General features: G+C 37.9%; 1 protein-coding gene across 1 annotated transcript in view; it reads right to left on the bottom strand.

Moving 5' to 3' along the window:
* The window catches only part of tdrd6 (tudor domain containing 6), a 46379-nt gene that overhangs the window by 1934 nt on the left and 30443 nt on the right, over positions 1-14002 (bottom strand). The window contains 22 exon segments of the mRNA XM_048251183.1: positions 962-1019; positions 1276-1349; positions 1678-1747; positions 2145-2215; positions 2320-2377; positions 3396-3466; positions 3903-3993; positions 4820-4881; positions 7005-7062; positions 7187-7276; positions 8388-8467; positions 8687-8741; positions 8903-8982; positions 9296-9332; positions 9483-9547; positions 12792-12852; positions 12950-13029; positions 13139-13196; positions 13402-13472; positions 13554-13602; positions 13684-13764; positions 13862-13986. Coding sequence (XP_048107140.1) covers positions 962-1019; positions 1276-1349; positions 1678-1747; positions 2145-2215; positions 2320-2377; positions 3396-3466; positions 3903-3993; positions 4820-4881; positions 7005-7062; positions 7187-7276; positions 8388-8467; positions 8687-8741; positions 8903-8982; positions 9296-9332; positions 9483-9547; positions 12792-12852; positions 12950-13029; positions 13139-13196; positions 13402-13472; positions 13554-13602; positions 13684-13764; positions 13862-13986 — 1545 coding nt within the window.

The raw sequence follows: 14002 nt of genomic DNA, 5'->3' as shown, positions 1-14002 counted from the left end.
TGGACATCTGCTATTGTCAGTGTGTAGTCTATCACTTTACTCAAGTCAAGTCAAGTTTATTTATATAGTGCATTTCATACACAGAGGTCATTCAATGTGCTTTACATAAACAAAACCAAACAATAATAACTTTGTTCTCACTTGTTTTCACGCTAATAATCAAGAAGAAGGATCCATATGCTCTAAAGAAAAAAACAAATTGAACACTCATTAACGCAGCTCAAAATATTTCGCCTTGGTCCACTTGCAGACTCGTTAACTCGTTGCATTTTGCCTTGGAAAGGTCTGCGCTCCATTAGCGCCTTAGTTATAAATATGCTAACTGAAACAACTCGTGAGCAACCAAGACATAGTCAAACTATTTTAGGCCTAGGTGAATTTACAATCACACTCAGTGGAACATTTTTAGTTTCACAGCAAAACGGTAGCTAGGGGAATGGGAATTTGCGAGTTAACATTTGTTAAACTCCCCTCATCAAGTCTTTCATTTAACCCACCGTTGGCTGAAGAAAAAATAACAAAGAGAGGCCACTATGCTTTGCCTCTCATTCTCACTTCACTTTCTCTCTGTATCTCATCCTCGCATGAAATATATTAGCGGGAGATTTACATGCTCAAGAAGTTTTCCGGAGAAGTTGGATGTCTGCTCGTTTTGCGTAGTTTTAAGTAAAAAATCGTAGCGGCGTATTTTGATGTGAAAATGCGTTGTTGCTACGCAAAATGTGTACAGGTTGGCAGGTCTGGATTAGCGTTTTTGCTTCCCAATGAACGTTCAAACTCATTATCATGCTAAGCATATACAAAATTAATTTTACACCGGATTTCCCCTTTAATCCATGTTCAGGTCAAGGGAACTCACCTACTGTTCTTTGAGTATTTCCAATTATAAAACCACAGTGCAAATTGTGATTAAATACTGAAACACTTCAATAGGCGCTAAAAATGAAGTGACCGGTATTACCTAAGGTCTGGCCTTCTTCAGCACTCCTCCTCTCTAACTCTTCACTGCGGTCTTTCACCTGTAAGGACACCAGCACCGACTTATTTTGAAAATATTTAGATTTTTTTGTTTGTGGATTGAATTCCCCCCTGCTATGGCTATATGCGAGCCTGTGGGGAATGTGCAGTATGGTTATCTGTGATACATTTTTAATTTCTTATTTTATATTTCATATGGAGTATTTCTCAAAACATATCATTAAACATGCATAAGTTACTTTAGGTTTCCTTATAAATAATGACAAAGAAGTGACAATGATGATAAATGGAAGTTACCGTATCATCTGAAGCAGTGTCCGAGTCTTCTGTATCAGAGGTCAGGTCAATCAGATCCACCTCCACAGGAAGATCTGTTCAGGACAAAGGCCATTAAGAAAACATTACCTACTCTGATAGAAAATGCTAAAAACAGTCATTCTTATGAACACTCCCAACAACTTCCATGGAGTAACTATATAACAGAATCATGGACTGGATTAATGCATTACTGTATAAATTATTTGCTTTGGAGGGATGCTGGTTATCTGTTGGCTGTTTTTTTTTTTTTTTTTTTTTTTTTGTGAAAGCACATGTTAACGACAACCCACTTACTCAGCCACAAGAAAAAGAACAGCACCTTCTATGAACTGACATAAGACACCATCAGCAGTTACAAGTCTGCATTTCAGGCCGACTTACCATCTGATTTCTCGATAACATCTGCATCCCCAGTCTGATTATCACGGTGACCATCACTTTCGACTGTTGTCTGCCGAGAACAATACATCTTCAACTTTGCTCTGATATGTGTCGCTTGGCTGAGTATAAGTATAAGTATATATACTCTTTTGATCCCGTGAGGGAAATTTGGTCTGCATTTATCCCAATCCGTGATTTAGTGAAACACACTCAGCACACAGTTAACACACAGTGAGGTGAAGCACACACTAAACCCGGCGCAGTGAGCTGCCTGCACAACAGTGGCGCTTGGGGAGCAGTGAGGGGTTAGGTGCCTTGCTCAAAGGCTCCATGCCTACTGGTAGGGGTTCGAACCGGCAACCCTCCGGTTACAAGTCCAAAGCGCTAACCAGTAGGCCCCAGGTCAACTACAGGTCATTTGAGCATTTCAAAATAACAGAAGGGACATTGCATCTTCTCTCAGGTACCTTCTCATTCGAAGAAAAGTCTAAAAGTTCCAATACTGCAGTGGCTCTCTCTTGGAATTCTGGACTCTGCTCTGTAATCAAACAGTGTCAGACTGTTGACACCATGCAAAACAAAACAACAGTTTTGCTGTAACAAATAATCAGTTGTAGTAGACGTTCTGTTGTGATTGCTGACCAATGCTTCCAGTCTCTTTGGCTGAAGAACTCTCTGACTGGACTTCCTGCTGTAGGACCTGTGGGTAAATTGAGAGTATTGAAATCAGAACACATGTTTAATAATGCTTTCTATATTGATAGGTGGATTATGTTGTTTTGCTTCCTACAGTCAGAATTATGATTGAAGAATTCAACCAAGTCAGTTGTTTTCCTGTTGTGTTCTTCTACATCATCTACTTTGACTTTTACATATCCTGTTTCTGTACTGGCCCCGAGTACATAATTGTGTGACCATGTCTTTAGCAATAAGGGAGAACAATGTTTTTTACAGTATGTCACTCTTCTGCATGGGTGCATCCTCATTATCAGTAGCTGCTCTGAATTGCCAAGTTGGTACTAACCTGTAAATTATAAATTAAATGATAAATTAAAGCTATAAACCTGTACAAGAATGCTTTGCTTGTAAAATGTAGCTGATCTTCCCATTCATACCGAAACATTAACATTTAGGTTAATTAAAGGTGCTCTAAGTGATGTTGGATAATGTCACTTCTGTTGACATTCAAACAAAACAGAGCTAGCTAGTCCCCTCCCACCCCCTCCCTCCCATGCAACTGAAACTCTCCTGAACGTGCATCTCGTTGGTGATTGGCTGGAACAGTTTATGTTTCATGTTCCAGGCTGGACCAGGCTGTTTTTGTAGCCTGGGCTGTCCACATAGGCAGAGTTTTTTTTACAGTGTGTGTGCCGTATGTGACAAAAAATGTTCTAGCTTAGAAACCACGTAACTGGACTTGGGAAAAGAGCCTTTCCCATGGGCCTGTGCTACAATTACTTAAAGCCTTGTAAATGTTGAGCAAATAAATTACATAATTTCTGTCACCTGGACAAATAGAAAAGATTGATAAACATTTATGCACGCCCTAGATATTGAATAACATGAATTACTCATTACACTAAGGTAGCCTATATTAAAGAGGTCTAAACCACATGAGTGCAAATAATTATGATATATTTGAAATACAGTTCAAGTTGTTACCCAATGTTTCAGTATTTGAGTGGTGAAACCACATTGCATGGTTGCTCAACACATACCTCTTCCTCTGAAGTAGATCCTTTGAGATTAGCATGCAAAGCATTTTCTTGATGTTGTTCCTGGTCCTGTTCTGCTGGCAAGTAGATAAAAACTAGGCTTGATCACACCATATATATTCAAACTTTGAGAGTGAAATTAAATTCCTAATTGGATAATTAAACCTGAGCATTACCACTGGCTATTCAACAAGCATCAAAATTGACTAAAAAGAAGTCGTACCTGCCAGAAACGATTTGTAACTGCAGGTTAGAGTTGTATGTGATACTGATTTGTAAGATGTTGTAAGATTTCTTTAATTGTAAGAGTCCTGTAAGTGTAGGATAAATGCTTTGTAGATTTAGGATAGATCTGTACCCGCAGAATATTTTTTTTTTGTGTGCAAATGATTTTCAGTTACAAATAATTTCTACAGTTTAAATTTGATAACACACATACACTGAATAGTTAACTATAATCTATAAAGTAACAAAATCACAGCTACATATCTCATAACTTGAATAACCAACCAGCAGTCTCAGACTCTTCCAGGGGGGCCTCCTCAACTGCAAGAGGAACCACTTCACCTGGAGCTTCCAAAGCAGTTAGGCACTCCTCAATCTACAGCAAGTTGACAAAAACACACACACATACAATATGTTGGCAAAACGTCAAATATTTTCTTTGAGACTCTCCATCCAGGAGCGGTCCACGACCATGGCAGCGATCATTCAGCTGCACACTGAATTACAGGCTTAGTCCCTGCCCTGTCATGCTTGATCATCCTTAAGCACACACACACACACACACACACACACACACACACACACACACACACACACACACACACACACACACACACACACACACACACACACACACACACACACACACACACACACACACACACACACACACACATGTTGATACATTTGATTTTATATTTATATAGTATTTTAGTATCATGTTTATCTTCTACTGTCTATTGTACAGTGGGTTTTGTTATATGTATATTTCTTTTTTTGTAAGTGCATGTTGTGTGTGATGTCTGTATGCTACTGAGACCTTGAATTTCCCCTTATATACACATATCAATAAAGTATGTATATGTATTGTGTATATATATATATATATATATATATATATATATATATATATATATATATATATACACACACACATATATATACATATATATATATATATATATATATATATATATATATATATATATATATACACACACACACACACACACACACACACACACACACATATATATATATATATATATATATACACACACACACACACATATGTATATGTGTTATATATGTGTGTGATATATATATATATATATATATCTATCTATCTATCTATCTATCTATCTATCTATCTATCTATCTATCTATCTATCTATCTATCTATCTATGATTCACAAATTCACCTGTTCCTCAGCAACAGGTGGATCCACTGCATCGGCAACACCATGAGGGTCCTCATCCAGATCTATAAAACAATAAAAGTATTCATTCAATATTTAAATTTCAGAACTACTACTCAATCTGAAAACTAAGCAGACAAAATCTAAACTGCTGTCTACAGAAAATGCTTGGGATGTTTCAACATGGACTGAGGCCCAGATGTACTAAGAAATACCACCTGTTTCTGATGCTGTTTGCACCTCAAAACATGGTTGAGGGGAAAGTGGGAGTATCACACAGAAACATGGGAGGAGTGTTAACCCTTTAGCCGACAGGGTTTAAAAAACCAACATTGGATTTTCACATCAAAATTTCAAATGGCCATGGCTTGAAAGTGGTCAGAGATAAAGTCCTACTGTAAATGTGAAAATCATTGAGTATGAATGAGTTGAGTTTATGAAGGTGGTAAATTTACTAATCTAATTGGCATATTATGACATCACTGGATGGCAACCACCTCAAATTATGCACATTTCAAGTAAATACTAGATGTTGGAACATATGAGTAGTTTTACTTTCTTTTTTTGTCATTTCACCCACATAACAAATGAACAGGAAAACCGTCACATTTAAACCAACAATAGTAAACTTTTACTACTACCAAAAACCCTATGTTACTATCCAGAAAGCAACCTGGCCAAATCAGTTCCTATCGCGGGTGACTTTGTAGTTCTTCAGAGCCCTATTTTACAATCCCTGCTGTCTATACCATGTCAATTACGGACACTACTGCGTTATGGAGGAAATGCACATCTTCACATGTTTCTCGCGTACTTCCTAAAAAACCTTCACAAACAAATCTGAGCTTGAATCGAAGCTCTGGATGTCTGCCAACTAGTGGTAAAGAGTACACACCCTTCCAATGGACACGTGCGATTCAGCCTGCTCAATCCAAATACAACATTCTACAATAAAGTGAAAAGCAGGGACGCGGTAAAATGACTGGCTAAGTGCTATTAAATCCGCTTAGCCTCATTAGCATGCTGCACATATTTGTTTAAAATTCTTGCATTCAAGTTGACTGATCATCCCAATACCAATGTTTCCCAAAAGTGCTTGTCCCAAGGAGAACAAGTATTACCTTGAAACACACATGGTGTGAAACTGAACAGTCTAATCAATGAACTATGATAAACTAGCCAACCTGTGCTACTTTGTTTGTATTTCGAGTTAACGAACAGCTAGTTAAAAGGGTAGAGTTGTAATAAGAAATAGTAAGCCTAGGCTATAGGCTAATCTGTTAAAGTGTAGCGGTCATAAATATCAGAAATTCATTCATATATTATGTAACTCTGGTGTTCCAATATAGTAGCCTAGAAATCTAGACGCACCCCTAAAGGGAGGGCTAGTCTAGCAACTCCGTTGGCTTGTGAGCTCGAAAAAATTAAACTTCTATCAGGCCAATCAAATGGGTGTATAGTGTCGTGGATTATGGCTTAACATAATGATTGATGGCCAGAGAGTTTGAGAGTTGCAAACGGTTTGGCTTGAATAAGATAATGTTGCTGTTGGCTTAACAGTGTGACCGCGAGTTAAGCTTTTATTAAATGGCAAAAGTTTGAAATAGCCAACTAGCTCCTGGTGGAAACGCATGGGACTCATAGCCAGTCCTATTATGCAGAGGGAATTTGAAAGACAACCCGATTATCCCTACCTCGGACTGAGCACTGTGAACGGTGAGTGCCCAGACCCTACATTTTAATGTGGGTCTGGCTCGTCAGGCTACCAATGTAGGCTATTGTGGACAGAAAAACTTACTATTTGCGTTGTCTTTGTACATCGAGTTCTGCGTGTTTAAACATGAATACATATTTATGTAATATGCACTTTCATGGCTAAGCTACGAAACTTACATAATTGACAAACTGGTCAGTCTGTTTGCCAATATTTTGATAGAAACACACATGCACAAACAAACTGAAGATTTCTGAAGGCATGATTTCTGCTAGGTTAACTACTTGGGGGTGAAATGTCACTCAGCTAGCCTAATCTCCCCTACAATTAACAAGGATGTGATTTAGTTTAAGTGTATTGATATTGATGCATAACCTCAAATCACCTCCAAATGTGATCTCAACAATCACATAGCAATCAGCCAGATCCTTTGGAATATAACAATAACAGAATAGAATCCGAATAAGTACTTACCTGCTGTTCCTGATACGTCATCTAAGGCAACATCATCCTGGCATTCGGCCAACTGATCCTGAAATATAGCATAAATTATACCGTCAAAGGGGTGGACATGCAGTAAGCGTTCTTCAGGAAAAGCAGGATGTCTTTCTTCAACCTTAGATGTTTTCAGTTTATCCCGGAGTTGCTTTACCTACCTCTTCCACTTGGGGAGAAGGCACAGAATCTACTGGTTCTGATACGACGACTGTAACATCTAGATCAACCTGGCATTTACGCAACAGATCCTGAAATAAAGTGCAAGTTATATTTTCAAAAGGTAGGACATGCAGTAAGCATTCTTCAGGAGGAGTAGGATGATGTAATTTCAACCATTCATTTCATAAGGTTGCCATGCCTTTCTTTCAAGTTTATACTAGGGGTGGGCGATATGGACAAAAAATAATATCGATATTTTTTGTGATTTTGGCGATAACGATAATTAGTGTTAACGATAAATGTTTTAAAAGTCTGAGTTACTTTACAGCTCATTATTTATGAATAGCATCATTACAATAATAACCAATGACCTAACCTGTGACTTTTTAACCAAATCAACCAATGCATTGTCATGACACATTTCCAATTCTGCCCCCACTTGGGTGTGTGGCAATGACATGGTCCTAGCCAGCTACATTAGAGAAGATGAATAGGCCTAACAGTTTCCCAAGAGAAAGTCTGAAGCTGAAGTTCCTTTCAAACCTTTACATAGGATTCACTGTAAAACTAAGCAGACCAACAGAGTACATATCGGTTATTTCCTTTTATGTTTTGTTTAAGAGCACTCATGTAGGCTAGCATTCCAAGTTACAGAATAGAAACTAATGCGTTACCTTATGGCTAATGTATATGAGAAATCCCATAGAGATGCTAACGGTTAGCATAATTGGTAAACGTAGATATTTAGAGCGTTACTTGAGAATAGTTCTTTGTTTACAACTGACTATTTAAAATACTCAAAGGCTAATGTTTTCTCTCCATATAATACCGTGTAGGAAAAAATGTGACCGTCTCATCAATGCTACTTGAACAGATACTTGACAAAAGTAGCCGCATAAATTCCCAAGTAGGCTACTCTCGCTGCACAAAATAAACGTGCGTAGGACAACGTTGTGACCCACTAGTGATCACTTGACACTTGCTCTGCTGCAGCCAGGCTTCTCCTGCATACACCTCCTGGGAATGTATGAGTCTTCAATGCGTGATTTCGAGTGTTTTTTTCCCCATAAGTAATTTAAATACTCGATAATGTCAAATTGCACATCATTAAAACAACAATCACGATATTATCGCAGACGATATATATCGCCCACCCCTAGTTTATACGTTTTTAGTTTATTGCCGAGTTGCTTCACATACCTCTTCCTGTTGGGGTGAAGGCACAGAATCTGTCTGCACATCATACGACGGAAGTGCCTCCTCAATGGAACTGTGTTCCTCTGTCATAACAATTTATACACCGATTAAACAATCCCCCATCAGATGACTTCAGTTGCCCAGCATTACATCTTAACTAGAGAGAATTACAACCAACCAACATGCCTATGATCAGATGATCATACATGTCTTAGACATCTGAAATGCACCTCAATTTGCCTGTCCATCCCTAAGGGTAGTATGGGTCATAACAACAGACTAGTATACAAATAACTACTAACCTGCTGTTCCTGATACGACTGTAGCTACATCAGCCTGGCATTTATGCAACAGATCCTGAAATATAGTGCAAGTTATATTATTTTCATATACATGCAGTAAGCGTTCTTCAGGTGGTGCAGGATGATCTAAATTCAATGTTATTCATTTCTAAAGGCTACCATGTCTTTCTTTCAAGTTTAGATGTTTTCAGTTTATTGTCAAGTTACTTCACATACCTGTTCCTGTTGGGGTGAAGGCAAAGAATCTATCTGCACATCACAAGACTCAAGTCCCTCCCCAATGGAACTGGGTTCCTCTGTCATAACAATTCAAACATAGATTAAATAGATAGATTAATAGATTAAACACACAGCGACCCCATCAGGTAACTTCAGCTGCCGAGCACTACATCTGAACTACAGAGAAAATTATAACCAACCGATAGACCTACGATCTGATACTCCAGTTTATGGACATTGACGCAATTTACTTAGGTAATCAAAAACGTCTGGATACTGAAGTATGTCTTAAACATCTGAAATGCACCTCAAACCTCCTCCAATCTGTCCGTACCTAAGTAAGAGTAGTATGGGTCATAATAACAATAGAATATCCAAATAACTACTAACCTTCTGTTCCTGATACCACAAATGTAGCCTCTAGATCCTGAAATGTAGTGCCAGTTATATTTTCAATAAGGCATGCATTAAGCATTCTTCAGGAAGAGCAGGATCTAATTTCAACATTATTAATTTCTAAAAGCTGCTATGTCTTTCTTTCAAGTTTAGATGTTTATTGCAGAGTTGCTTCACCTACCTGTTTCTGTTGAGGTGAAGGCACATCATAAGACGGAACTGCCTCCTCAATGGAACTGGGTTCCTCTGTCATAACAATTCAAACACAGATGAAACACACAGTCCAGCTGCCCAGCACTACATCTGAACTACAGAAAGAATTACAACCAGCTACCAGGCCTATGATCATCAGATGCAGTATCTTCTGATGTCCCAGTCTATGGACATTGATGTAATTTATTTGGGTAATCAAAATATTTGGATTTCTTAAACATCTGAAATGCACCTCTACCCATCTCCAAGTGTGTTAATTTCGTCAGACGAGACGAGAGGAAATATGTTCGTCAACAACCTTTTTTTTCCATGACTAAGACGAGACGATGACGAGACGGCAGTAATGTCCTGAAACACTGACTAAGACTATCTTAAGATGCATTATTGTTGACGAAAAAGAGACGACTAAAATGTTTTATGAAATAAAAACTAAGATAAAATCTCTTCATTTTTAGCCTACAAAATGAGAAGACAGAATATCTAGCTGTTACGTTTTCAAAATATTCGAATGAGTTCATCGCGCAGCTTTCCTGTAGGCTAGTCTACGTGCTGTTGCTGCAACCCTGTGGCTGCAACACGAAACTACATGGAACAAGAACACTGGAGATTTCTGCCAGAGTTAGCAAGCTAACTACCTAAGCTTTATGCCACAATGCTACATACCCAGAAGTTGAAGCTCTCATACAAATTAACATCCCCAGAATGTCCATACGAAAATGTTCATCATGTAATGTCAACTATTTAACTAGTTAGACTGATGATGCAAAGTTTGCTAGCAAGTAAGCTAATATGGAAAGTTCGCTAGCAAGTTAGGTATGGCTAAGATGGAGAGTCTATTTCCGGAATGTGTTGTGTTTGGGCACATATCGCCATCTAGCGAGGCGGAGTAAAACATTAATACTTTGGCCTATGACAGTGTTTCTCAAACCGTTTCAGTTTCAGGACCACTTAACTAACCCTATCTAAAAAAAAAAAAAAAGATTAGACCTACTTCAACAGTAGCCTATAATTAGTCTACACAATAGGCCTACTGAACCACCTTGCTTATTGTCTTTGCACTTCGTTATTGTGTGGATTCATACTGTATGATTTAAACTGGCATATCTTAGTTGCAGAACTGTTTTTACATACATTTACAAGTTGGTTCAATATTGCAAACAACTCATCTATATTATATTTTACCACGTCTGCTCGCGGACTACTTGGGATACCTTGCGGACCACCAGTGATCCCCGGACCACACTTTGAGAAACACTGGTCTACGAATATGACAGTGGTCCAGTCAAATCTTTTACTGTCTATGGTCAAATCCCAGCCGAGCTATAACTGTAGCTCGACTTACCTGTGCATGTAAACATACTGACTGACAAAAAATCAGAATGAGTAATTATAACAGACGAGTAGCCCTGTGGAAAATTGAGATCTGTGAAACACTCTTTGACTCAAATGGTAATCAGAAATAATTTGTTATATATAAAAAAAAAAAAAGACTAAAATGTGTTGACTAAAACTGACTAAGACTAAGATAGCTTTAGTTTTCTTTCGACTAAAACTAGACTAAAATGACGAGACTTTTAGTCAACTAAAACTGGACTAACAAAAATGATATTTGAATGACTAAATATGATGAAGACAAAAAAGGACATTTCGTCACAAGACTAAGACTAAATTAAAAATAGGTGACAAAATTAACACTCACTCCAAATATGATTTCAACAATATCACAGCAATCTGTTCAAACCTAAATGTTCATTTCTGATAATGATAATTAAGACCATATTTTGCATCCTTCGAAAAGAGCTTGTACAAGGCTCATATTATACTAGTAACTCATGCTAATAGGATATTAATTGTTTTTATTTTAATTGTTCTTTATTAAAGGTTCTCTAAGCGATGCCACACGTTTTTTAGGCTAAATCATTTTATGTCACTTACTGCAAACATCACCTAAACAACCGCTAGCTGTCTGTGTCCTACACTGCACTACATCTGAATAAGTCAAAAGTCAATGTATCTACACTGCACTATACAATGTATCATATAATACATTTAAAAGATGTAATGAAGCATTACCAATTAAGGGTAAGTTTCTACACGGCGAAACACCTCAGGAATTTCTCCCTACCAAATGTTGCCTTGGGGGTGTGGACCTAGCCGTTTAGCTGTAGTGGTCAGTAAGCAGTGGCAAGCAAGCTAGTTAGGCCATCAGCTAGTTAAAAAGTTTGTCTACTAAATTAAGATATAATGGGGTCTTCATTAGGGCTGTAACGATATGCGATTCGAAACCGACACCCCCTTTCTAGTGTTTCATGCAGTGCTTTGCAGCTTACACGGCTGCATAAACAACACACATCTCCTGCTTTACTTACCGGTAGCCTACGTTGTCCAAAAATAATTAAATAAATAAATTTCATACCTCTCGTTGCTTTCATTGTAGACTGTGTGTTCAACTTTACCAAACAGTATAGAAGTAAATCCCCTCTCCTTGCCCGGCTCTCTGTCCCTCTCACTCTCCTTCGCACGCGACTTGGCCAACACAATCCAAATAAAACAGTCACAATCGTGAAAGCAAGGACGCATAGAAGACGGCTAGCTAAATTACTATTAAATCCGCTTAGCATCATTAGCATGCTGCACATATTTGTTTAAAACTCTTACAATCAAGTTGACTGATCATCTCAATACCAACGTTTCCCAAAAGGGCCTGTCCCAAGGAGAACAAGTATTAGGCTACCTTGAAACTTAAACACACATGGGGAAACTGAACAGTACAATCAGTAGACTATGATAAGCTAGCCAACTATGCTACTTTGTTTACAATATTTCCAGGCTTCAACCAGACAGCTGAATTAAAGAGGTGGAGTTGTAATAAAAAAAATAGTAGGCCTAGGCTAATCTGCAGTCATAAATATCAGACATTCAGTAAAATGTTTTTATATCAGGATATAAAATACAGATATTTTATAGCCTACTATATATTATATAATATTGCAAATGTCTAGCCCCCTCCAAAAAAAAAAAAAAAAAAGAAGTTCATATCGATCCGTGGGTCAAAAATCGTGAAACAAACCGAATCGTGAGGTTGGTGTATCGTTACAGCCCGTCTTCATGCCTCAGATGCCTCAATTTATGTTTGTAAACACCTTAAACATTTGTCTGTAATCTGCCTCAAACCACCTCCAAATGTGGTTTCACCGCTCTCATAGCAATCTGTTAGTACCGAAAAGTAATAAAATTGTCAGAATAATAGAATTGAATCAAAATAACTAATACTAACCAGCTGTTACTGACACATCAACCAAGACATCCACATCAGCCTGGCATTCTTGCACCAGATCCTGAAATATAGTGTAAATTACATTTTCATAGGGTACAACATACAGTAACCATATTTCAGTATGAGCAGGATGATCTCATTTAACTTCAATCACCTACCTCTTCCTGTTGATGTGAAGGCACACAATCTGTCTGTACATCATAAGATGCAAGTCCCTCCACAAAGGAACTGGGATCCTCTGTCATAAATCAAACAGAGATTAAACACACATTCCACCCATCAAATTGGGTTACTTAAATAAAATAATCAAATGTCCAGCATTACATCTGAATAACAGAAAGAACTACCAGGTCTATGATTGACAGATGAAGCATTTTCATCACTCGGGATATCTTCTGGCAGACCCTATGAAGAACATTATTTGCTTTAAATGAAGGCCTAGAAATCATTCTGGCATTTGTATATTTGGGGTCTTGCTCCCAGACAGGTAAACCTGGTTAACCTTGGGTAAATCAATTGACATCTATAGTCAAAGCTGTAGAATTGAAAGCTTGAAATTGAAAACTTTGCTGCCATAAATAAAAATCTGTTCTCCATCGCACATCCTTACCTCGTCATCTGAAACACACTCAAGAGGATCAACTAGTACTTCAATTTTCCCTTTAGTGTCTTTGCTCCTCCCTGGAAACAGATTGCATCAAGTTTAGCATCAATTATTCCTCAATGAGAAATTTTTGGAACTATATTTACAAAACAACTTACCTTGTGTAAGATCATCTGAAGAGGGGGAATCTGTGTCTGCTGGTGCACTCTAGAAAATAATTGATTTAGTTTTAGGCTCTATATTCTTTTTGAAAACCTTATGCAATACTGTTAAGAGGACAAGATATACCTGGGCTTTCTCCTCTGGAATGGCTTCGAAGAGGTTTTGTGGATCAACTGCCATTTGAGAATCTTGCTCCAGTAACAATACCTGCATGCAAGAAATTGACAGTGACTACACAAAGTACACCAGAAAATACATCTGATGACCGCTAAATAGTTTTTAGGCAGGAGAGAAAAATGCTTACCAATAAAGTTTCTTTGGAAATGCTTAACACTTTAGCATGGCACCAGTTCTGGTTAGCTTGGGACCAGACAACACACTCTGCTCCAACAGTGGCATTTCCTGTAGCTCTTCTAAGTTTGCCAAAATCTTTTTTGAGGATCAA

This window comes from Alosa alosa, chromosome 8 (genome assembly GCF_017589495.1).
Source record: "Alosa alosa isolate M-15738 ecotype Scorff River chromosome 8, AALO_Geno_1.1, whole genome shotgun sequence".
NCBI classification, from domain to species: domain Eukaryota; kingdom Metazoa; phylum Chordata; class Actinopteri; order Clupeiformes; family Clupeidae; genus Alosa; species Alosa alosa.
This window is presented reverse-complemented; position numbering and strand designations above follow the sequence as displayed.